General features: G+C 42.8%; 1 protein-coding gene and 1 long non-coding RNA gene across 7 annotated transcripts in view; one reads left to right on the forward strand and one right to left on the reverse strand.

Annotated features, from left to right (window-relative positions):
* Positions 1 to 25574, reverse strand: part of HDAC9 (histone deacetylase 9) — a 427895-nt gene that overhangs the window by 259118 nt on the left and 143203 nt on the right. For 4 of the 6 annotated variants that reach the window (XM_081883158.1, XM_081883159.1, XM_081883157.1 and 1 more), the window contains one exon: positions 16138 to 16200. In XM_081883158.1, coding sequence (XP_081739284.1) covers positions 16138 to 16200 — 63 coding nt within the window. Of the gene's footprint in view, positions 1 to 16137; positions 16201 to 16589; positions 16842 to 17108; positions 17131 to 25574 lie in introns of those variants that run through there. The other 2 variants (XM_081883161.1, XM_081883160.1) reach the window with 2 other exon arrangements.
* Positions 13081 to 25574, forward strand: part of LOC309353896 — a 356834-nt gene continuing 344340 nt past the window's right edge. The window contains exon 1 of the long non-coding RNA XR_014162126.1: positions 13081 to 13172. This is a non-coding gene — a long non-coding RNA (uncharacterized lncRNA). The remainder of the gene's footprint in view (positions 13173 to 25574) is intronic.

Below are 25574 nucleotides of genomic sequence, written 5' to 3' on the forward strand. Positions count from 1 at the left end.
CCTGAGAACAAATATGCAGCTATCCTCAATAATCTTTTTTCCTTTTTTAACAAAAAAAGTCAGTACTTTTTGTTAATCTGAAAATGCAACAGTGAGGAAATGCCTTGAAGAAAACAATGACAGCAAGTACCGTATTTTTTGCTCTATAAGGCTCATTTTTCCCCTCCTAAAAAGTAAGGGGAAATGTGTGTGCATCTTATGGAGCGAATGCAGGCTGCGCAGCTATCCCAGAAGCCAGAACAGCAAGAGGGATTGCTGCTTTCACTGCGCAGCGATCCCTCTTGCTGTTCTGGCTTCTGAGATTCAGAATATTTTTTTTCTTGTTTTCCTCCTCCAAAAACTAGGTGCATTTTGTGGTCTGGTGCATCTTATAGAGCAAAAAATACGGTAATGAATCCATCCTTTAGGTATATGTTACCTAAATAAATATACATTACCTATAATTCTTTTTTGCTGTTTATATTCATGAAGTCTCACTGTGGTAATTTCCATTCTCTCCTCCATCACTTGTGTGCCAAGGTATGAATGTTGCCATTAAATTATTCATCACAGCACAAATTCAAGAAAGCTTGTATTTAGAGGAATCTTGTGTTTGCTACTCTTGTAATTTGAATACAATTGCATGCATTTTACACAGCTCCCAAGTAATTTTTTTACAATTTTGTATAGGGCTGTCAAAATAGCAGTGCTCGTGTCTGTGTTCATGATTGCTTAGTAGTTCCATATTGAGCTATAAAAACCTAGGATCAGGTTGCATAAAGCAAAAGTAAGGATGAAACAGGCTTGTAGAAAGCTGAAAGCCTGGTCCTATGATCAGTTGAACTTGGGCAAAAGGACCAATTCTGGCAACATTATTATTATTATTAAGCAACTATTTTACTTTTAAAAATACAACTGAAGGCATCCCTGTTTAGGGAAGTTTTTAATGTTTGATGTTGTATTGTTTTAAATATTTGGTTGGAAGCCGCCCAGAGTGGCTGGGGAAACCCAGCCAGATGGGCAGGGTATAAATAAATTATTATTTATTATTATTATTATTATTATACCCTGATCGATTTTCCAGAAGTATCTGCCTGCTTACCTGTTCCTCCCCTCTTTGAATTCAATTTAATTATATTATTTGACTAAGAAAACAGTGCAGGTAGCAACAGAAGCAACCAAGTGCCACCCATATTATTAGCAAAATGCCAATGTTGTTGAAGTTTTATGTTGTCTTCATAGGTAGTATGCTCTGTATTTTGTTATTTTATCATTTTAATATGTTTTAATGTACACTATCTTTTTTAATCAGATGGTGATTTATAAATATTCTTATACATAATTTACAACAGCTACAAATATCAAACAGACGTGCCCCTATTTTCTTTATTGGCAAAAGATGCTCTCCTAAAATTTCCAAATGCTTCTAACAGTGTCTCAGTAACACTACAACAATCCTGCAAATTAGGGTCATATTTACAATATTCATATTACAGATGTGGCGGTGGAGGGTCAGAGATATAGCTTTGCTTAAAAGCAATGTAGCAAGCTGTTGCTATTAATAATAATATTTACACTATACCATCTGCGTTCTTGGTACTTTGCAGAATGGTATAAGGGGAAAAAAGGATATTTTTCTTTCCTGTGAGGTTTGCAATTAAATTATTGATGGTAGAGGGAGCAACAGAGAGAGGGATCAGAAACTGGAAAGGAAAAACAAATTTCACTTGGATGATGTGAACATTGGGAACTTTTCAGAGTTTTTCAGAATGGGTGAGACATGAATGCTGAAGAATTCTGATGGAAATTGAAAACTAAGCAGAAGTTGCTGCAGTGTACATGTTTGTCTGTGGTCAGGAAAATAAACCAGCCAAGAAAATATAATCAGCATTGATTCACAACACTGCTTTTAAGTCTGCAAAGCATATAAGTATTTAATGACTCTTTTTTTGCATAGTTTTGATGTTTCCTGTACAATGAAATGAATGTAAGATATGCAGATAGTTACACATCTTATGTTAAATAGTGGACAGCCAGATGAATTATGTAGTATTTGGGTGAAACCGAACTGCAGCAGAACAGAAACGGCATTGGTTGCGATGAGTTCAAGTTGGAATGTAAATCCTCACCACCTTACATCTGTGGTGAGACATAATACGTCACAGAATTATTATTTTTTATTTGTGGAAATTTTAAAATACCATTCAGGTACTGAAGGAGTATGTAAGTGCAGTAGCGGCCAGTGTGGTGGGGCACAGCTGCCCTCCTGACACTGGAGCTGCTGCTGGTTACCATGGATGGGAAAAGGGCTGGGGTGGGACATGGCAATGATGAGGTTGGGGTTGCACAGATGCACTGCTGGAACCAATCCATCACATTGTGTCCTCCACCTCATTCCCCTTCACCCACTCCCTACCAGGTACCAGTGATAAGGGGGCAGCTCTATCCCATCCCACTGGCCCAGGCTCGGATTTAGGTTTGATGAGGCCCTAAGCTACTGAAGGTAAAGGGGCCCTTTATATGCCCAGCTGTCCTTTGTCAACAACAAATTGTCCCTGTTTTTTGTGTTGAATATATGCTATATGGTAATTTATGGACCTAATAGATATCTAAAGCCATTTGCACATAACAAATAGGAGCTGTCACAACACAAAACACTGTTGCTGTATGTAGGTTATATTTTATTGGTTTTTTTATCTTATATTTTGGAAATGTACATCCAGGATTTTTTTCCTTTAATTTTTTTTGGGGGGCCCCAAGAGAGTGGGGCCCAAAGCTATAGCTTGTTTAGCTTATACATAAATCCAGCACTGCACTGGCCACTGCTACATAAGTTGAAATACAGCTCAAACTCTCTCTCCCACCCAACATTTTGTGCATTGAAATATGTATTCCGACATATGTATTTCAATAGAGGTTATATTTTATCTTATTTTAAAATGTTTACCGTGGGAAAGGGAAAACATTCCTCCATTCCTAAATAATGCCACCAATAGACTGTGGGTAAGAGAGATGTTAAAGCAATGGGATGAATACAATATTATGTACAGTGCTTTCTTTCTTTTAAAAAAAATATGTTTAGGGAGTACACTCATTTTCCTACTTATATTGAAATACTGCCCCTCAATGACACCAAACTTAGATTTACAAAATGCTTAGGGGTATGCTTACCCTTGCGTCCCCCCAGAAAAAAGGAGTGATTACGTACTTAGTTTCTACTAGGAATGACATCTGTGACATAAAGCCAAACATAAGGGAAAAGGTGTGCCCCCGTGTCCAAGAAGACTTTCCTCAGAAAGGCCTACCAGGTGCCGAAAGTAACATATTTTGGTGTTCAGCGAAGACCTTTTTGTTCACTCAGGCCTTTTAACAGCTTAATACACATATTAAAGCCAACATTCATTATCTTTTTAGTTTCTACTCTGGGCAGTATTGAGCACTGTATTTTTACCCCACCCCATCGCTTGGTTGGCTAATCTATTTTGGGTCTAAGGACCACTTTATAAACATTTGAAATAAGCAAATAACTCCAATTACAGTCAGCGCTGTTTTTCTAGAAAAAGAGGTGCCAGAAAGACTCTCCTCTCTGAAAGAGAGGGGAGTGGTTGTGGGCGGGAGCCCGAGCACCGCCCAGCAGGGGGCGTTGCCCCTGCCTCCAGCTCACCTGGCTGGCACTCACGCCCCCCCGGTGGCCACCCAACCAGGTGCCGCGGTGGGGGCGTGTTCAGCAGCCTTTTGCTGCAGTGCCAGCCTTTCCCTGGCCTCATTCCTCGTCGTCGTCCCGTCACGAGTCACCCACCCTCCACTCCCTTTTAGTTAGGGCTTAGGTCATTGGCCTTGCTATGGACCTTAGGTTGGTCGCCCTGGTTGCTCGGGGGGCCTGGTAGGAGTTTTTCCATTTGGCAATAGGTTTTTTGGTTTTTTCGCCTACCTCGTAGCAATCGTCACAACTTTTGTGGTATTGGTGGGTAGGTTAGGCATTGGAATAATGTGTTGTGGTGTGTCGAAGTGCTAGGTGTGGCCATTGCCTATGCCTTCAATTTTTAGGGGTATTCCGTTAAAGGAATCTGGCGGTCGTGTATTCTGTCCGATGCCTGCTTGGCGGGAGGCCATGGCACGACCCGCGGTGACAGCAGGGGTGAGCCTATAGTTGGATTAGCATCAACAGGTGATGAACCCCTGGTGAATAAACCCACTTGTTTCGATCCAATGCCTAAGCCAATACCTTTTCATTGCTGTAATCAATAAAGTTGTGGCCTTTTCTAGCCCATTAACCTTATATCACGTGTCCTTGTGTCTTCATTTCACTTCGCGGGGGTCGGGCCCTCGAACCACAACTCACCCTGAGCACTTCCCTTGTTTTTTTAGAATGGCAATGGCGCCTACCTGAGAGGTGCCGGAACTGAGTTCTGGCTGAAAAAAAGCCCTGATTACAATGCACACCTAATGACACTTTCCCTTATAAGGCAGCTAGATGTTTTTATTTATTTGTTAGTTTATGGTAGCTGAATATCACTTAATTATTGGCATTTCTAGACAGAGCACATAAAAAAGCAATCTATAGAAAACGGGACAACAACAACAACAAAACCTAGTAAAAAATAAAATTTGTAAAACCGAACACTACGTGAAATGCTAACTTTTTGCTCTTGGGGTTAGTGAATTTCCACTAGAAAGGTCTATGCTAGGAATTGGGAGGGGAGGGAGCTGTGTGGGTGTAACATTGCTTAGGCTGGATGCAGAAGTCAACCAAGGTGTCCCCTAAAAATAGGCAATGGACATATCCCTACTCATCAACGTTAGCCAGGATAATGTGTTCTTTCTGACAGCATATTTCAATTTGGTCTTCTTCCTCTACCCAAATGGGAGTTGAACAGCTGGTATATTTCAGTACGCATTGTTGTTTATTTTGTGGTGTGGTTACTTGTTTTCATTTTATTTTATTTTCTGTAGCACCCTGCTATCAGTGTTGAAAAAGGGTGGGTGATAAAAATTTAAATGCATGCCAGCATATAAAGCTGGATCCAGTTTACCCGTGAGACTGCCTAACCCAGTATGTGCCCACTTGACTGCCTCAATCAGCGGAATGGGTGCTCTTATGCATACCACATAATACCCAGCACCACATCTGTAAGAACTCAATAGTTTAATGAGACACTTTGGAACTCCCTGCCTATTGATATTAGGCAGGAGCCTTCACTGTATTCCTTTTGGTGCCTGCTGAAGACATTCTTATTTAGACGAGCCTACCTGGATGTTTAAAGGGACGTAGGTGGCGCTGTGGGTTAAACCACAGAGCCTAGGACTTGACGATCAGAAGGTCAGCGGTTCGAATCCCCGCAATGGGGTGAGCTCCCATTGCTCGGTCCCTGCTCCCGCCAACCTAGCAGTTTGAAAGCACATCAAAATGCAAGTAGATAAATAGGTACCACTCCGGCGGGAAGGTGAACGGTGTTTCCGTGCGCTGCTCTGGTTCACCAAAAGCGGCTTAGCCATGCTGGCCACATGACCCGGAAGCTGTACGGCGGCTTCCTCGGCCAATAAAGTAAGATGAGCACCGCAACCCCAGAGTCGGCCACGACTGGACCTAATGGTCAGGGGTCCTTTTACCTTTACCTGGATGTTTAGAAAGTTTGCAGGGGTTTTGAATTGTTTTAGTCTATTTTATTGCAGTCTTACCCTCCTGTATGTTTTAAATTATGAATATAAATTTTCAAGTGATCATTTTATTATTTTACCTTTTTCGTAAATCTCTTTGAGGTTTTTTTCTACAGTCAGGTGGTATGTAGATAAAAAATAAATTATGCAGATAGATCAATAGATATACAGATACAGGCAACTGCTTTAACATATGTGTTTCTTATACTATGAAATCACTTTTAGAGGCTTCATAGGACTATATATATATCTATATATATGAGAGAGACATGGTTACAAGTCCTTACACATTGTCATCATCAGTCAGGATATTGTGTTCTTTCTGACAGGGCGTTTCAATTTGGTCTTCTTCCTCTGCCCAAGCAGGAGTGAGCTATACCCTCGGGCATCTCATTTTACTCTAAAGCAGTGGGGATAAAAGGGTTGTCACATCTGCAACCAACACACGTTTTGGAACAATATCGCTGTCCCCTCAAGAAGCAGTTATCTTTGCGCTGCTCTGGCAGCAGGAAGGAATCTGTGGTTTTTCTTGACTGTTACTCTTCTCTATTTAAACTACTAGAAATAACTCAAAAATGACAGAATGCTCCCTCTATAAATAATCATTCCGGTGTAGAGTTATATTAGGAGGTAACTCAGATGGTATGATAACGCCTAACCAACTAATCTTAGACCTGTAATGCCATAAGATATAAATAAACGAAGCTAAGAATAACTGACCCAGAGGAGTCAGGCTGTTCTAGAGGACTACGCTGTAGATCAGCATCCAGTATAGAATAATTCCTGTCAACTTATTTCATCAGGGCGTCTCTCCCTCCCTCCCTCCCTCTCTCTGTTTTCCTTTAAAGAAAACAATGTGAGCATGTAAAGACATGGAGAAAATATCCAGATAATAAATGCAACTATCCCTGACCAGTTTAACTGAGGTGTTTTATTATTAGGGACCAGCCAAGTAGTTAAAGAACATGCAATGTAACTGCATAACTAACACTTTCTATAATTTGGTATACCGCTTCAATGGTATTTGTACAGTAATAAATATCAATGTGTGTGCATTTGTATCCATAACATGCACAGCTACTCAATACCCATTTATAATAAGCAAGCGATTTCCCTCATTCCCCCCTTAACGTGATACAAAACAGAAGAAAAGGAAGGACTAATGGATTACAGATTATGTTCAAAGGATAGGAGTATTGCTCAGGAATAGCACTGCCATACTTTGCTTTTCCACACTTCATTCCTGTGAGACAGGCAACTGTTTTTACTGCAGTGGTACCTTGGTTCTCAAACTTAATCTGTTCCAGAGGTCTGTTCCAAAACCAAAGCATTCCAAAACCAAGGCAAGCTTTCCCATAGCAAGTAATGCAAAGCGGATTAATCCGTTCCAGACTTTTAAAAACAACCCCTAAAACAGCAATTGAACATGAATTTTACTATCTAATGAGACTATTGAGCCATAAAATGAAAGCAATAACCAATGTACTGTACTATAAAATAAATAAGACAGTATTGTAGATGATAAAAACTAAAATTATTATTTTTTTCTTACCTGCACTGATGATAGTCACTGTTTATCCATTTCTGCAGTCACACAAGAAATCAGTAGCTGAACTGGGTTCCACACAGTCACAAACACAAATTAACCGAAAAAGCCTCAAAAAACAAAAACGCAAAATAAATAGCAAAAACAGAAGCACCAAACTTAATCTGTTCTGGAAGTCCGTTTGACTTCCGAAATGTCTGAAAACAAAGGCGCAGCTTCTGATTGGTGCAGGCACCCTGGAAACAATAGCCGACAACCACTTTGGATGTTCGGCTTCTGAAAAACATTTGAAAACCGGAACACTTACTTCCAGGTTTTTGGTGTTTGAGAACCAAGGCGTTTGAGTACCGAGGCATTTGAGAACCAAGGTACCACTGTATTCCCATTTCACAGGCAAGGGAAGCAAAACAGCATTCCTGTGCTCTGCTATAGGCCCCTCAGCCCCACTTATGCCTGTGAACTGAAGTGCACAGCACTGCTGCTTAATATGCTGAGGGGTAGCATCCTGCTCAAAGTGTACATATGTGAGGGATACAGGCTTCTTGGGGTCTCACTACAGATTTTAACGAAGTTCCATGTTTGGAATTCCCAATGTAATTTTCTTCTTTGAAAAGCAAGGGCTGCAGATTTCCCTCCACACCAGTTCCATCACTTAAATATCACCAAGGTTTGGAGGAGCAGGGAATTGCTATTAACCCTTGAAGTAAAAAACACTCAGAACCAGGGGGTTTTTTGGGGAGGGTTGATATTCTCCCCGTCCCCTTATGGCTCATCACAGCTCCAGAATGTGCTTTGGACCTCAGCTAAAATCCAATCACCTGTAGCAGGGATGGGAATGTTGCTGGACCAAACTTCCCATCACCCATGCCCATGGGTCGTGCTTGCTGGGCTGAAGGGATACAGGCCACATCTGGAGGTTCATAGGTTCTCCAGCCTGTGATCTATGCAGCAGTCTACAGGAAGCACATACGCTATGGCAATCAAAACACATCATTTTGCAAAGGTTTCTTCTTTTCTGTTTCATTCAGGCTTTTTCTTGCTGGGGGTGTTGGGTGTGGGAGGGTCAGGGGAAGGGAGAGTTGCTCACTATACCTCTGCATGAGTCCTGGCCAGGAATATACACTTAGCCAGGCTTAAGTATAGCCATCTCCCATGCCATGGAAGGTTAGCCCAGTTCTTATCCACACACAGATGGCATGCTATTTAGCTTGTGTAGTCATTTCCAATTCTTGTATTTATTTAATTTTACATACTGTGCTATAGCTAAATAAATAAAAACTTTGAATGAATGAACAGAAAATGAACTGGAAAGGGGCTAGTCAATCCATCAAGCCGATGGCCACACGGTCCCAGGTAGACTGAGCAAGATGAGTTGCTGCAGAGCAAAGTGGTTACAGGGGAAGAACTTTGCATGAACTCTCCTCTAGGACTTGCCATATCAAGTTGCCATCAAGCCAGTTTATCCTAGGCTGCACCCCAGATAGCAGAAAGAATAGAAACAAACAAAAAGCTCAGCTCCTCGACATAAAATTCAAAAATATGAGTCACAAAACCAAGCATATTCCTAGGCAACCACTATGGGAGAAAGTAGTTATCTGCTATCAGCCCTATGCCTTAACACATCTTCCACCACCCTTTTTTTCCTGGTTCTATTAATAGACAGATGACTCTCTCCAATGAGAGGCCTTGTGATATATGTCTAGCAAGCTATAGCCGTGAACAAATGATCACATCTTGTTTCGGAATATTGGCCGGGGGGTGGGGGGGAGGAGAGAATAAAATGTTAAACCAAACTTTTCTTGAAATTTTCCCTTTTTTTCAATATGAGTTTTCCTGCTAATAGCGTTAACAATAAAAGAGGCTGTATTCAGTTGGGAACATTCTTAAGGGATCTACCACTCCCTAGTGTTTTGTATCAGCAACATTTTCTACCATTTTTGTAACTGAGAAAAGAGAGGACACATGATGCTCATTCATAAATACTGCTGCTTAGCTTGAATGGGGATAATTTTGATGGCACATGCCTGGAAATATCTATGATGGGAGCATGTGCATTTAGGACTTTCTCCAAATGGCTTGGGTTGAAAAAACAACAACTCTAGATTGTCTCACAAGTGGTCTGTGTGTGCAGCCTTGCATAATGCACCATGTTTAGAAGTGCATCCTATAGGGTTTTAATGGCTCTTGGTTATGGCATCCTCACTGGGGGGCCCTAACCTGGAAGAGAAAAATACATGCAATCTGAGAACTATTTGACCTTCTTAGATATTGTGTGCAAAGTGAAAAGGGTAGCACTATTAGGCCAATGGGGCCATTGCTGGTCTTTGCCAACCTCTGGAACCAGCCCTGATGTGCAACGTATGTGCAGTTTTGAGACCCAAGGAATAAAGCTGAATAAAGGATATGTGCTCAGCAGTTTACCAACCTGTTGAAAAAGAGACTGAAATAATAAATTGGCACAATGAAATGTGAGGAAGAGGACAAATAAGTACTTAACTTGCAAACAGCAGAAGCGAAACAGCATCTCTGGATGTCTATGTGCAGCAATACCAGGCAAGAATTGTCACAGCAGAATAGTGGCAAGAAAAATACTGTACCTCATTAAGAAGCGCAAAACTTGCATCCGAAAACCAGGTGGATGGGTTTCTCATGAGCCTGGGCAAATTCAAAAAGTGCCTTCTGTTTGGTCAAATGGAGTGAAGACAATTGCAGAGGAGGACATATTTTTAATAGCTTGGCTCCTCCACTTGAGCCATTTGCTTTTCTGCAGTGTGGTGCCCTGTGGTTGGATTGCTAAATCAGTCTGGTCAAGTAGCACAGCTAGGGCTGGCCCTCAGGTCTCCACTCCAGACCCCTCACCACTGCTCCTCAGGACCAACAGAAAACAGGGGCAATGGCAAACAAACCTGGTGTCAGCATGCAAGTCACCAGCCCCACCCTATGAGCTGACACTGATTGCCAGAGCATCCTCTATCTATTAATTTTCTAAATGCTTTATCATCAGGGGGCAGTGGCCAGCCAGGCAAATATATGGCTACATATATCTTATCATTTTTTGCTTTTAAAAATCTATCATCATTTTCTACAACAAAATAGGGCTTCTTCCCAGGTAGATGTGCTTAGCAGCAAGGAAGAAAAACAACAACATTTCACTCTTATACTCCATAAGTGGTGCTATGACTGAGATCAAAATGCAAAACTGCATATGCTCAGAGACTTTCTTTTCTGCCTCTTTTAATTCGGGTTAGCCAAATGATTTTGTTCTGACATATCAGGAAGGTAAGAATGACTGTAAAGCATGGAATGGCAGTGTGCGTGGGGGAGATAAATGTTAATTGGGTGCTTTACAACTGAAGTAAGTGAAGAAGGCCATAAGTTCAGCATCTAAAATTACCTAGGTGCACTACTGATTTGGTGACCCAACCATCTGCACATACTCTGGTCACCCTCCAACTCTTTTGCGATTTGTTTGAATAAATCAGAATAGCCCACCTCACAGGGTTGTTGTGATGATAACATGAGGAAAGGAGAACCATGTGTTTCACCTTGAGCTCCTTGGAGGATCACTGGGATATCAATGCGGCAAATAAACAAATATCAGCCATGGACGCCAACTTCATCTTCCTACAGTGCTGCAAGCCACCACACCCTTTTCTCTGATGTTTGGTTTTGCTAACTTACATTAAGTTATACACTGATGCAACAATCCTGAGCCTAGCTATCTATACTTAGATCCCACACATTCATGTGAGCGACAGAGAGAGCTAAGGGAGAACTGGGTGCATCACAGCAGCTTTTTGAAATAAACATTTAAAAAAGAAACTAGTATCTCTATCTTGGTGGAAATTCATTTTCTGATCCTTGAGCTAGTGGGTGTTGGAAACTGTTACTCTCTAGCTTTTGTTTTCTTTTTACTGAAGAACTTTACCACCTGATTTTTAAAAAAACAAAATAATAATGGTTGTGCCATTATTATCACACAGTAACATGCAGGTGCCTTTATTTAGCACCCTTCTAGAATGCCTTATTCATAACCTGATTTCTGATTGCTGCCTCTCCAGTTCATCCCATTCATAGTAGGCGCTGCAGACAGAGAGGGAGGCAAATGGAGGAAGCAGTAATTAAGGGAATTCTAGAACTGCTGCTTCAAATGACAGCAATATTTCACGAGCCTCGTAGCCTCAGAAACTCCTGTGACAGTTTAGTTTGTGAATGTGTATCCAGTGCCAACCCATTCCGTTTTATTTTTTAAGATTGAGTCGTCTGAGCGGAGGAATGCTTGTACAATTTATTTAAGGCTTTGTGACTGAAACAGAACCCATTTAGTATGCGCTTCATTTGTGCAAATTCCTAATTGTTTTTCGTGGCTGATGGTAAGTGGTGTAAATATGCCATGTTGTGTTTCTGGCTAAAGGAACTGTTTATCCACCACAATTAATGCACAGGAGAGAACCTTCCTTATGCAATCCGAACACTAGTCCATCTAGCTCAGGACTGTCTACACTGAATAACAGCTCTCCAGGGTTTGAGGGATTTCCTCAGCCATACCTAGAGAGGGCAGAGATGGAACCTGGGGCTTTTTACCTGCAAATCATATGCACCACCACTGTGCTGTGGTCCCTTCCCACATCCTTAGTACATGACAAGCTACAGAGCAATGTAAGCAATTATATCGTCCCCCAAAGAGTGCAGTGCACAGCCATTCATGTGAAAGAGAAAACCAGCGCATTTTTTTGAACACACATCCATACAGAAGCAAGGCTCACCAATTTCAACGGAACTTAGTTTTGAACCAAGTGCGCATATAATCATCACATAAGGTAAACAAGATGAACCAAATCCTAGCATTTGATGGTTGATGGATTCACCATCAAAGCTGCCAACTTTTCACTGGCCTGGTTCGGATGACTTAAGTTTTAAAGCAGCCTGGCAGGCAGGAAGTCACCATGGAGATAAAGTGAGAAGAACTGCTGTGGGGCCCGGATATTGTTATCCAGAGACTCACACAATCAGGGTCAGGGAAAAAGGATTCACTCCAATGCTTTCTCATCCAGGTATCCAAACTGTACATCATGAAGGTAAAGGAGCATGTGGAATTTTAAGTCTGTGTGACATGAAAAAATTCATTAGGTTGCTCACAAGATTTTTTTTTTAAAGCGGGATCTAACGGCTGGCACCTGTGGTCAAAAAAGCACAGGCAATATGCCAAGTCTCTTGAAATTCCTTGTGACCAGATGGGATGCACATACCCAATCCATGAGCTCTACACTGAGCAGACTGGAGCCCTCAGCGCCATGTCTGCCTGGGTCTCTTCCAGGACAGACAGGGAAAGCAGAAAGCATGCGGTTACCCAGAAACAGCAGGCAAGCATTTTGGCAGTTGCCAGGCAACCTTCTCTACATGCTTTCTCCTGCTCCGACCTCCCCCAGATGAGGGCTGAAGGTTCTTGATCAGCTGTGTAAGCAGAATTGATAGCAGCGGCCAAGAGTAAGAATACCCTGGGACCTACTCTAGGTTCATGCTCTTCTTGCCGGTGGCCTTGTTGTTTTCACACCACTACTTCCTTAGTGCCTCCTTGCTGTTTGGTCTCCTTTACTTCACCAGATCTACCTTCCTGAAATCCCTGCTGTGCCAGCTCCACCACTGCTTGCCCATCAGGACCTCTCTTTCTTAGGCCCTCCTGGTCTGTTGACGTGTTTCCCCTTCAGATCTACCTAATGTCAACACGGACTGGCAGTAGCTCTTCAGGGGTTTTAAGTCTAGCTCTACCTGGAGATGCCAGGGATTGAACCAGTTGTTCTACCACAGAGCTATGGCCCTTCCTAACTCTCCTTTCCCCTCCAAGTGACATAAGTACTCTTTAAAAAAGCACTATTCAAGTGGACACAAAGACCTTGAGGATAGCTCAGTCAGTAGAGCATGAGACTCTTAATCTCAGGGTTGTGGGTCTGAGCCCCACGTTGGGTGAAATCTTTCTGCATTGCAGGTGGTTGGACTAGGCTGGACTAGGTTCCAACTCTACTATCCGACGAGTCTATGATTCTAACCCCACAATGGACACACCCTTAAAAGACTTCTTGCAAGAGGGAGAGAAGGGCCGGCTATAAAGACCTAGAAACTTTATTATCCTGTCAAGCCGTTCCAACAGATGACAATACGTAGAAGAGCACTGGTCAAACATTTAAGGATTATGCAACTTTAACCATTGTACAGAAGAGATGATTTTGGCAGATGCTGATTCTTGTGTCACAGGCCTGCAGGAGTTTGAAAAGCCACACCTGCCCAAAGTCCCTTTTCCATACACCTGTTTAGTATAGGAGCCCAACAGTGTAATCCTAATCATGTCTGCTCAGGAGCAAGTTCCACAATGTTCAGTGGGACTTACTCTCAGGTAAGTGGGTATACAGAGGTGCCAGCTTGTGAGGGCGATGGGGGACGGGGGACGTGCCGTCCACAGTGTCGGAAGAAGCCAGAGGTAGAGCCAAACCTAGCAGCTGCACAGCTTCAATGGCTTCTACTCCACCTCCTCCTGGCACTGCCACCGGTGGGAGGCTGCATCAACACTCCTTGCCCTCCGCGGCAGGAGCAGGGGGAGCTGGCCACTATAGCCACTCTGCGCTCGGCTCTGCGCTCTGCCTCTGCACTTTTTGGACATGGGGGCAGCCCCCACCCCCAAAAGACTGGGGCCCCAAGGAGCTGGCGCCCCTGTAGGTATAGGAGCACAGTCTTAATGTTGAAACTTGCTCGTCCCTAAGGGAGCACTCTGCCCAACTTTCCTCACTTTTCTTAGCCTATGATAAACCAAGACACACCAACAAGTCCATAAGTCCTGCAGGGTCCCAACATGCCCGTGTACCCAACTTAGTTTTCAAAATGCCAACTCACCCCATCCCCAATTAAATATAGAAACATTGCTCCCTATACTGTCAGCGCACTGGCACATCAAGCTCAGTACTGTTTACACGGACAGGCAGCAGCTTTTCCTGGTTCCAGGCAGGAGTCTTCCCCAGCCCTACCCAGAGATGTCAGGGATTGACCCTGGCACTTCCTGCCTGCAAAGCAGACACTCTGCCACTCTGCAATGACAGGCACTCCCCACTTTTTGCTATGAATTACTATCCGCACAACAATTCTCACCACAACCTTTGAAGAGGAGATGGGCAGCTGTGCACCCAGCAAACCTGCACCCTCAGCAATCCAGGTGCGCCTTTAAATCTACATAATACACAGCGACAATTGTGGGGCCAATGGAGGGCATACACTGCATTGTGCTCACCTTCACATGGAGAAAGGTCCTGGTGCTTCAACAGAAGCCTAACAAGCAGAAATCAACAGGTATAACCTTTCCCTAGCATGGGGATACAGTGATGGATAAAGCTTCAGCTACTGGTTTCTACCTGCTATGCATTAGTTAAAGGTACAGAAAAGGGTACTTTAAAAATGCACATGGCACAAACCATAATTCGAACCTACAAAAATAAGGTGGGAGTAATTAGGAAATAAAAGTGTTTTTCAGGGTTCTCACTACAGCATGCTTCCTACAGTTCTTGTTCAAACTGCCCAGCTGAGCATACCCATGAGATTCCATCGCTATGCTTAGTTTTACTTATAAAACAGGAAGGGCAACAGATTATCACATATCCTATATCATAAAATCCCATAGAGATCAACAAGTGCCCTGGGAGTATGGACATTGTAATGGGCAGGCTGTCACCCAAACATTTGTTTCCTCTCCATTAATTATGGTTGCAGCCACTTGAAGGCTTGAAAAAGATTATGCAACTGATCAGACATTTCAGATGAGCAAGCCTTACACAATTTAAAATGAATGAAAGGGGTTATGGCATGAAAATGAAAAACTTCATTGTGAATCAGTACTGTACCACTGTAGCACCACACAGTGCCAAGCAAGTACTGTGTCTTGTATTCGGGAGCATTTATGTATTTCTCAATTTATTAAAATGTGTGTCCAAAAACAATAATACTTTTCCTATGGCCTCATCAGCTTCTGTGATTTTCACATACCATGCATTGCAAACAGGTGGTTACAGAAGCCTGGAGAGCTTCTATACCTGGAGGGGGGGGTAGTTTCAACAATTTGGTAACTGCATCTTTAAAACACCTGTTCACTAGATACTTTCAGCGAATCATCGCATCTAACTTTCACTTCAGTGTTCCCAAATATGTTTCAAACCATGGAAAGGAACTACAAATCTGGTACAAACAGATGCACTTTATAACTAAGCTTACAAGGCACCACTAGGGAATCAGAAAAGCATGCTAGCAGAAATCTTTCAGTGTCTGTGATTTTCAGAGATAATATTACAGAAGACAGCTTTAAGCCTATTTGCACCAGATAGGATGAGTTACATCTTCCACTTCTTAGCTGTTGTCCACTGGTAAATTCCACTCCCCCCTAAAAAAAAATGCTGAGAAAACCTTAGTAGCCCTAGCAACTGCAATAGAGGTCTGAGCCTGTACAGGAAATCAATTTTTAGGATTGCAAACAGCTACCACAACCCTAAGCCTCACTGGTTCAGATGGTTATCTTACTGTGGTCAGGAGTGCAGGCTTACTTCCAAACAAAAATGCTTCATAATACAACCACCCCTCAAGCCCACTGTAAGCAAGACAGGAAAATGCAAAAGAAAAGAAAATTACTTTCTTTTGCTTGGAAACTAGCATTCCCAGAGGGGCAAGAAAACACAAGCCACAAAACAGCAACAGAGGAATATCTCAGAAGTAATACAGTAGCAGAGCTCTTAGCTGAACAAAAAGCTGGATATAAAGGAAAGATGCAGATGCAGAACTCAGCAACAAATTCTTGACAGGTTCTGTGTATGTGGGTATATAATACATGCATACATATATTATATATGGAGACACACACTGTCACACACACATATGCAACTATCTATCAGATCGAGAAGCTGAGTCAGCAAAGAGCTTCTTACCTGAGCTGATCATGCTGTGCATTCTTTGCTGAGCCAAGAGCTGGTCACGTCCCGAAACTCCATCTGAGGAAAAACACGATTCACTCTCGTAAATTGTCTGCAGCATATTCCAATCAGACTGCACTTCTGCTACATGAAAGATTCATCATCAACCGTTCAGAGGCGTTGGAAACGACCCCTTCTGCTCCTGCTTCCTCCTCCCCAGGATGAGTGGGGGTTTTTAATAAAAAAAACGAACCAAAAACAATACTAAATGGCACTAAATTACCAACATGTGCATATGTATACGTAAAAATGAAATATTTCTATACACAGGGTTTTCTTAAGCATCAACTATGACAGCAATCCAGTTTAAAAACCATTTACTCTGCCGCAGAAGCTTAAGGCACAATGATACACAGGTATTATTATTATTTTAAAAAAAGAAAATAAAACTGTTGATTATTATGCACCTCTCTAGTTGTGTTAGCTGTGCTCTGGAAGCCAAGAGCAGGTGGAGGAGGGATATATTTCTCCCTCAGGTTATTCTTGGGAGTCGAGTGAGAGAAATAAAACCACTTAAAAACAAAAACAAGCAAGCACAGTTTCTAGGGACTTGACTCCCTAGGGGTTTAAGTTTCAATTACTCCCAACCCTGGCAAGTGATTCTGTCTCTGGGTCCTCTTCCTCCTCCTCCTCCTCCTCTTTGATTGCCTGCCTGCCTGCCTGCCTCTCTGTCTCTCTCTCTGTGCAAAGTTGGCCGGAGCTTGTGAGAGCTCATTTGCATACGGATCAACAACAGCCTGGCCCACAGGCAACAGAAATAGAACAATGGCTGGCCTGAGCCAAAAATAGGTCAAGCATGGCCAGATGATTGGAGCCTGCATGAATGCATTTAAAAATACCTCAGCTCACCCAGCTGGCCAGTCCCTGTCTTTAAAAAAAGCAAAAAAGCTGCAGGTCTCCGGCGCGATCCTCTCCAAAGCGATTACCTTGTCCTAATGCCAAACCTGCCTCTGTCTGTATTATGTGTTTATGTTACTGTGCCTCCCTGCGTGTTTATGTGTGATGGAGAGAGACCTGCGTTTCGACTGTATTTTTGATGCCCTCGCATCAAATGTGTCATCTTTTGAGAAGACAGCAAAAGGGGAACAGGTCCATGCTGGGTCTAAAATAATACCGTGGAAGCTTCTACTCATAATGTAGCTTCTGCTTCTCCCACGCGTAGCAAACCTATTTTTGTTGCCTGCCTCTCTGGCTGTGTTGCAGAGGGTTGGCTGGAGCCTTACTATCTCGCCGCTCAGTTGCAGGATGTACAGGCAACTGACAACAAAGAAAGAAGCGAAAAAATAAAGACAATAAGCCAGCTGAAAGCCATCGCACCCACCCTCCCTGCCGCGCCCCACTCCCCAGGGAAGGGAAAGCACATCCAACAAGGAATTGTACTTTGATTTCTGAATAGATTGTTCCCGTTAATGTCAGTTTTCAGCTGCAGCACAGCGTGTTAAGCACTGCAAGCTACAATACCCTCCATCTGAGAGGAGGGAAGTGCTAAACAATTTATACTGCAGAGCGCTCTAAATATAAAAGGAAGTGTTGTCTTAAAATAGCTGCTTCCAGAGTCGCATAGCAATGTTTAAAGGTATACACACTGGCACGCCTCATCCTGTCTTTCAGAGCTACTCGTGGTTTACACTGCAGGGAGAGGCACAGAAGCCAAGTGGGGATACCAGACCATCTCTAAGCAAATGTGAAGCAGCAGATAACAAAAGCAAGTGTGTTGCTGTCACGTGCATCACTCCAAGTCTCACTGCCTTATTCTGAATGATATGTGTGTGACAATATGCTTTTTGCTTTGGCATCTACTTATACTTAGAAAGGAGCTGGTTCCCTGCTTACATTTTTTGTGCACCTGCCTACACATTTGGATAAAGCTGGGTGCAGTCCAGCCTGCATTCAGTGGTGCCAACTGAGCATCGAGAGGAAAGCCACGGTTCCCGTATCTCTTGCTCTCCACAGCCCTTTCCTCATGTCAAACAATTGTATTCCAGTTTGCTGCATACACACTCAAGAATGGTCACAAAGGTATCATTCAGTACATTATTCATTTATCTGGAGTATTTCTTTCCTGCTTTATAGCTCCGAGAACTTCTCAAAGTAGCTTACGCAAGGTCCTCAAAACAAAGCCCTACTCAATTCTGGGAAAGGAATGACAACCAATAAAAATAAAAATCACACAGGATGTCTATACGGAACCAGGATTATTCAGGCTCTTGTCTTTGTTCTTTGTGACAGCATACCAGACAGCATCTCTCACAAAAGACTCCTCTGAGGCCAAGGAGTGGGGTGAGCTCTTGGATCCTCCTCAGCCATGATGGAAGCAGACTTCCCTTTAATGCCAGTTGCCAGTTGCCAGGCAACAGTTCCCAAACTCAGTCCACGATGGATGGTTTCTCCATATGTTGTTGGGCTACAATTCCCTGACCACCAGGCCTCCTGGCTGGAGTGAATGAGAGCTAATTGCAATATCATCTGGAGAATCTCCCATTCCTATCGTAGACTCAGGCCTCATCTGCACTACACATTTAAAGCAGTATCGTACCACTTTGAACAGTCACCATTCCTTAGGGAGAGGGATTGATCAAGCCACTGCAGGAATTGCAGCTCTGTGAGGGAAATTGGGGTCTGCTAAGCAATTTTCAGCACCCTTAGCAAAATACAGCTCCCAGGATGCTTTGGGGGGAAGCTATGACTGTTTATAGTAGCACAATAATGCTTTACACAAAGAGGGCCAATGGTGCCTCACTTAGCAAAGGAGCCAGCCAATGAAGGACAAATAAATTCACCATGTAGCTTTCCATATATTGGATGTAATGAGATAATGGCCTTGTATGCACAGAACGGAAGCAAACCATGGTTTACTACAAATGGGCAGCATGTGCATGCTGGTCAAATCATGTCTGCTCTGCTTCTCCCCTTTCCCATGGTGGGAAAGAACAAACTACCGTGTCGGCATAGCATTATGTGCAAATCAGTTTTCATAATTTGTTTCTTCCAAACAAATTACAACCGTAATAATATCAAAGAGAGAGTGAGAGAGAATCAAGAGTGAAGTAATTATGGGTGAAAACATGAGCAAAACTCAGCGCCACTGCTGAATGGACAGCAAAGGAAGAGGACTAGGGCTGAAAGACCAGGGGAAATTGTAGGTGCATGAAGGCAGCTATCCTAAGCACAATATAGGCTGTAGCCCTGCTTACATGGTAGGTGCCTGATTTAACAATATCCATAGTTATGCCTTTTGGTACATGGGTGGGTTTTTCACTAGTGGGTTTTTCAATCTTACAATGTGTTGCAATAATGTAGAAAAGAATACCTGGTCAAAATCGAGAGACTTGTAATCACTCACCACAAATGCATCTTAAACCAACCCTTTTTAAATATTGCCTGAAATCACCATTATTTAACAAAAAATAGTGGGGCAGACTTGAATAAATAAAGCTCTCTTGTTTACTAGTTTCTTCTCATGCGTGGTTGCTCACAAATCAATATGAAGCAAAGCAAAGTGACCAAACTGTATGGATCATTCTTTCTAGTGACGTCAAGACAATCTAAAATGTCACTGTGTCCTCTCACTGGGTGTGAGTGGCACCTAATCTCTATATTCTAATGTGGAACACAGGAAAATTACAGAGCATGGCTATCCATAGCAGGAACAATTCAGCAGGAGCTTATCTATATCCCCCACTGACAGAAATGAAAACCTAGGAGTGTCTTTGTGCTGCACCCATTAATTTAAGTGGAATCTATTCAGAAGATCTTCTCAATGGGCTGTGCATTTGGATTTGCAGGAAATGAAGGTAAACTAGCAAAGGGAAAGCTAGCTTTATTTATTTTCCTTAATTCCTGTCTCCCACCATGACAAAAGGTTCAGGTAACTAACAATCAATTCAAAATAGAGGCAGCACTGTTTCAAAATTCATTGTTACTTCCAAAACCAGGTTATGCTACTCTGTTACCCTCTAACTGCCAAATGTCATTAATGTGGTGCCCATGAGTGCAAGAGAACTCTTGAGGTCTTTCCCTGGTGCTCACTGGGTCTTTAAGTCCCTAGGCCATAAGTGCATACCCTCCAACATTTCTCCGATGAAAATAGGGATGTCTCCGATGAAAATAGGGACGCTTTTGGAGGATCTGTAAGTAGTGAGGGTGCTTACCCTTTTCTCCCTTGAAAAGTACATAGACCTGAGGAAGGAAGCTGGAAAAGTGACACTCTTTCCCACTTATTTCAGCTCTATGTCATTTTCAAGCCTCGGATTAATTCTACTGGATCCCAGAACTCCTGGAAAAGAAAATGTTTATGTGTGGGTTCTCTGTGTGTCACTCTCTGTGGCGAGGGCTGATCTGTGGGATGGGGGAGAGGGGGAAAGAAGTCTATGGAAGGTGTGATGCCCATAGCACTTGCTCACAAATTTAGGTTGTGCCCATGGGCCTAAAAACATCGTTGTACCCCATGTTAGATGCTACTGTCCTTTGGCAGCCAACTTTAAACTATTAGCAAGCTAACAAACCCTTCCCAAGAACCAGAAAAATGGGGCAGGTCTGGCATCTTGGGGTGTGAGCCTTCAGATGGCAGCTCAAGTTGGTACCAATCTCTCAGCTTTACTCAGCTCTCATCCTTTTCAAGGCAGTCAGGTAGCAGCGGCCTGCTCCAAATGAGGTATACATGCCTGCAGGTGGAAACTGAATGGTAAATTGAACCACAAGTTCTAGAGCATAGAACTGGATGACTATCCTCTAAAAAAATTATTGGCCTCATGATTTGTTTTCCAGATTTGTTGCATACTTGATAAGCTAGCAAACTGTGTATCTGATACTGAAAAGTTTTCAGTAACATTTTATACATGCTTATTCATGAACATAACATATGGTCTCAACACTGATTTCTGTAAGATTATTTTTCACCAGACTTTGACTTTCAAGTAACTTTCAAACCTCCGCTCATCCATGAAGCTTATTGGGTAGCTTTAGGCAATTCATCTCACCTTTCAGCTTATCATGGAGTTATTTTAAGGATAAACTAAGCCTAAATTGTAGCCTGCTCTGTATAAGAAATATAAGACATGTAAGCAACTGAAATTACAAATCATTCAATAACCTTGGCATGGCAGACTAGAGTAATCAAACCTGAATTAGAGGATTGGGGAGAGAGGTGTGGGGGAAAGACAGTCTTAAACAGCTCTGAGACTAGCTGTGTCTCCTAAGGATATTTGAGCGTGTGAGATTTTCTGCATCATTTGACCTGCTAGGATAATTACTAACCTGCTGTTATTACCTCCCCTTTTCACACTGAAATACTTCAAGGTATTTTTATCTTTGGGGAATTTGTGGCTAGTTTGCATGATTCATTTGCTCTGCAAGGGAAAATAACATGGTGCAAAAATAATAGAACAGTACAGAGTTGGAGTGGCGAGCAAAGCTACCTTGCACTTTTTTTTCCTAACAGGTGAAGTGCAGGAATGCACGCAATGAGTTTGACAGCAGTGTGGGGACAGGAAAGGTCCCAGAGGACATATCCATCTCTGAACCCTCTTTGCAGGAGAAGCTACCTTATTCATACTTTTCATATCAACACACAAACCAAGGAAGAGCTGTCCCCATTAGCCGATGGCTTGGTGGGATTATGCTGCTCACCTGACCTCTTTTCAGCAGCATCACTGCTACATGCTGGTACAGAAAAGGAGGAGGGAAAGGCAGTGGTGAGGTCAGCACAGTGCAAACATGACAGTGGAGCCAAACTGGCACTCCTCTTGGCACATTCGCACCACTCCCCCTCTCTGTCCCAGTATGCAGCAGAAATGTAGGCAGAGGGAGGTCTGGTGAGTGCTGCAGCTCCAGCACATACGGGATATCCTTTGAAATCTGCACTTCTCTGAATTTTGTGATGCAGTTCTTCAACCGACCGACATGTACAGAAATGCATATAGTAGACGAAAATGTGCACAAAAAGTGTGTGTTTGTGAAAATAAAATACAGAAAACCATTGTTTGCAAAAATACATATATGTAGTCAAAACTGCATACCAGTATGTGTTAATTCAGAGACATGTAGCCATATTTGCACGAGGGTTGTTTTTTTAAACAACAACACAGAAATTGCTGTGGAAATATGGAAAACTGAATTTAGGATTGAGAAAAAATGAGAAACTAAAAGAAACTGCCCTGAGACCTCTGGCGGTATATAAATTCAATAAATAAAAAATAAACAAAAATGGGCAAATATGCCCCTCCCTAGTAGGAGCAGCGATCATAGAATTGTAGAGTTGGAAGGGACCCTGAGGGTCATCTAGTCCAACCCTCTGCAATGCAGGAATCTCAACTAAAGCATCTATGACAGACGGCTATCCAAACTCTGCTTAAAAACTTCCAATGAAGGAGAGTCCGCCACCTCTCATGGGAGCCTGTTCCACCATCAGAGAGCTCTTACTGTTAGAAAGTTCTCCCTGACGTTTAGCTGGAATCTCCTTTTTTGTAACTTGCATCCATTGGTTTGGGTTGTGCGCTCCAGAGCAGGAGAAAACAAGCTTGCCCCATTTTCCATATTTGAAGATGGCCGTCATACACTACGATGCAGCTATACTCCCTCTGGTTATGGAATCCTGCTTTTCCTAGCAGTGACAATGAGGTGGAGGTGGCTTTGAACACAAAGAAATTGCTTCTCCTTCTCCTCAAGATTAGTCCCATTGAACAACTTACATGCTAGCTCAAGGATGTGGAGAAGCTGTGGCCTTCCAGATTTCGTTGGGACTTCAACTCTCATGAGCCTCTGTGTAGCCAATGGTTCAGGATGATGGGGAATTGGAGTCCAGCAACATGGAAAGCGCTTCAGTTTCCTCATCCCTGAACTAACTAACTAACTGGAGCATAGTTAGTTAGTTACTCATGTTAGTATGGCAACTCAGACACGGTTGTTCTTGCCTCCACAACTGGATGCAGTAATAATAATAATAATAAGTTATTATTTATACCCCACTCATCTGGCTGGGCTTCTCTAGCCACTCTGGGCAGCTTCCAACCAAATACTAAAATACAGTAATACATCAAACATTAAAAGCTTCCCTAAAGAGGGCTGCCTTCAGATGTCTTCTAAAAATCTGAATATTGCAGAAGGAGAATATTACTGTCCTGCTTGCTAGTTTCCCACAAGGCCTCTGGTTGGTCACAGTGACAAAGGGATGTTGGGTTAGATGTGCCACCAGCCTGATCCAGCAAGACCCTTCTTATGCTCTACCGAAGTGCAAACAAATAGCAAACGTTGCTTCTTCCTTGGGCCTCCCACCCCACTGTGAGAAATAACAGATCAGGGTGCCATCTGAGAGGCCTCTTGGCTCCTCCATTGCTTGGCCACATTGGATGCTTCCTTCCTAGCTCAGATGAGACACAGTCAATTTCTCTGGGCTTTTTAGAGTTGTGGTCAAGTTTCTGGGAACTGTTTTCTCCTTGGTTATTCATGATTTTGTGCTTGCTTCTCTCATTGATTGGAGTAATGCTCTTTATGGACCAACAAAAGAGCTTGCCATTTCCCACACGCTCCAGCAACAAGAAAACATAACAACTCTGAACTGAATCAGTCTTTGCCCAGAATTTAACAGCCTGGGTCCTACAGCTCACCCTGCATTTATAGCTAACGCAACAACAATAAACGTGTGAGGCCCACGAAGCCAGCTGGATATGCAGTGGTTAATGCTTATAGGAGCACTGTGGCCAAGCCAGTTCACTGAAGAAGAAAAAAAACAACAATCAAGAAATTGGTAGGTTATATAAAAAGATGAGCACTGTGGCATCATGGAAGAGGTATGCAAGCGACACCTAGCATATTATTGCTTTCAGCTCCAGCTACTCCCGTGCTGGGCTCTACAGGCATGCTGCTCAGGATGTGGAGAAGAACGCTGGCAAGAAGCATTACATCGCATCTCAGGAATCTCTCCAAATGTTTTCCTTTCCACATGTGATAAATAGTGCTGCAATTTCCTCCTCGTCTGATTTAAAGAAAATGCCAAGGTTCCAAGGTTATAGAAAGCCCACTGCAGACTGAAACTTGAACTCTACAACTTTAGCTACCTGGGAAGGGAGTAAAGAGTTTTTTCCCACAACTGTTCATACACTGTAAAATATGATGGCTAGAGGGGGCACATCAGTAAGTCCAAATGTTGGCACTTGCAGTTTTGAAAATTGGATAATGATATATTTACAAAAATGGGCTGTAGCATGACAAACTCACAACAGAAGGGAGGACTTTTGTGGGGTGGGGGCTCCCCAAAACTCCCTAAAATAAAACGGCATTTGCTGCACCACCAAAAGTGAGCCATGATGTAGCCAGGCAGGGAAGCCTGAGAGTCACTTCCAGATCTTGGGACACCACACCTGAAAAGGCTGTGTCTCGGCTATCTACCTACCCCATTTCTGATGGTGAAAGGGCCCAAAGCAGGACTGCAAAAGGAAGGTTTTGGGGCAGGCTCATACAGATGAAGGTGTTTCTTTAAATTGTCTGAACCTGGTCCTAAAGTCTTTATCACTTCTCTTGTGAACGAACAGGGTGGTGGCTGATATAGGTCCCTTTCTTTCCAGTGACATGACTGATGAGGGGCATAACTGCACCATTTTGTGTTCCTGTCTCTCTTTCTGCTCTTTAATATGTGGCAGCCATTTCATGCTATTGAACAAACACACCCTGAAGCTATTTTGTTAGGCCTTGCCCCTTTCTGTGCCCACAATACTTTCTCAACATTCCAAATCTGCCCATTGGCCCCCAAAGGTGAGCAACCTCTGAGTCTGTGATTGTCCTACCTGGCATAAGCTATAAAATGCAGAACACATTTTAAGGGGGTCTCCTATGCTCCTGGAATGCTTTGTTCCATCTTACCTAAATCCACACTTTGACACAACTTCACTGCCCTTCTTCACCCGTGATAAAAGCTGGACACTACAGATAGTCCTCTAGAACTGGGAATACTGGGCACAAATTTGCTGCTGTGCTTGCACAGGGGGTCGTATAGTAGGAAATTAATAGGCCACTGCTGCTCATTGCCCCACACCCAATCCCAGCATTTTTATTTCTCTATTTCCCATCATTCTCTGTAACAGGACTTGTATTCTGAAAATGCAGATTGCTTCTATGTAACTCATAGGAATATATATATAGCCCAACTATAAGCTAGTTTCAAAACTGCAATAAAACTCATTCCACAGGGCAAGTTAGACTGGCTGAAAATATATTTATATGTGAGGATAGAAATAAATATTAATTCTTTTGTGAAAGGGGTTATAAATAAATATCCCTGAATAGTAAAGCTACAAGATCCAAGTGTTTTATTGTGCCACCTGGAGACAAGAGCTGACAAGGTAATTGTTAGTTTCCTTCTAAATCTACCACAATAAAGAGGTCTATTATGCAGAGCT

This window comes from Podarcis melisellensis (genome assembly GCF_964234715.1).
Source record: "Podarcis melisellensis genome assembly, chromosome: 12".
NCBI lineage: Eukaryota > Metazoa > Chordata > Lepidosauria > Squamata > Lacertidae > Podarcis > Podarcis melisellensis.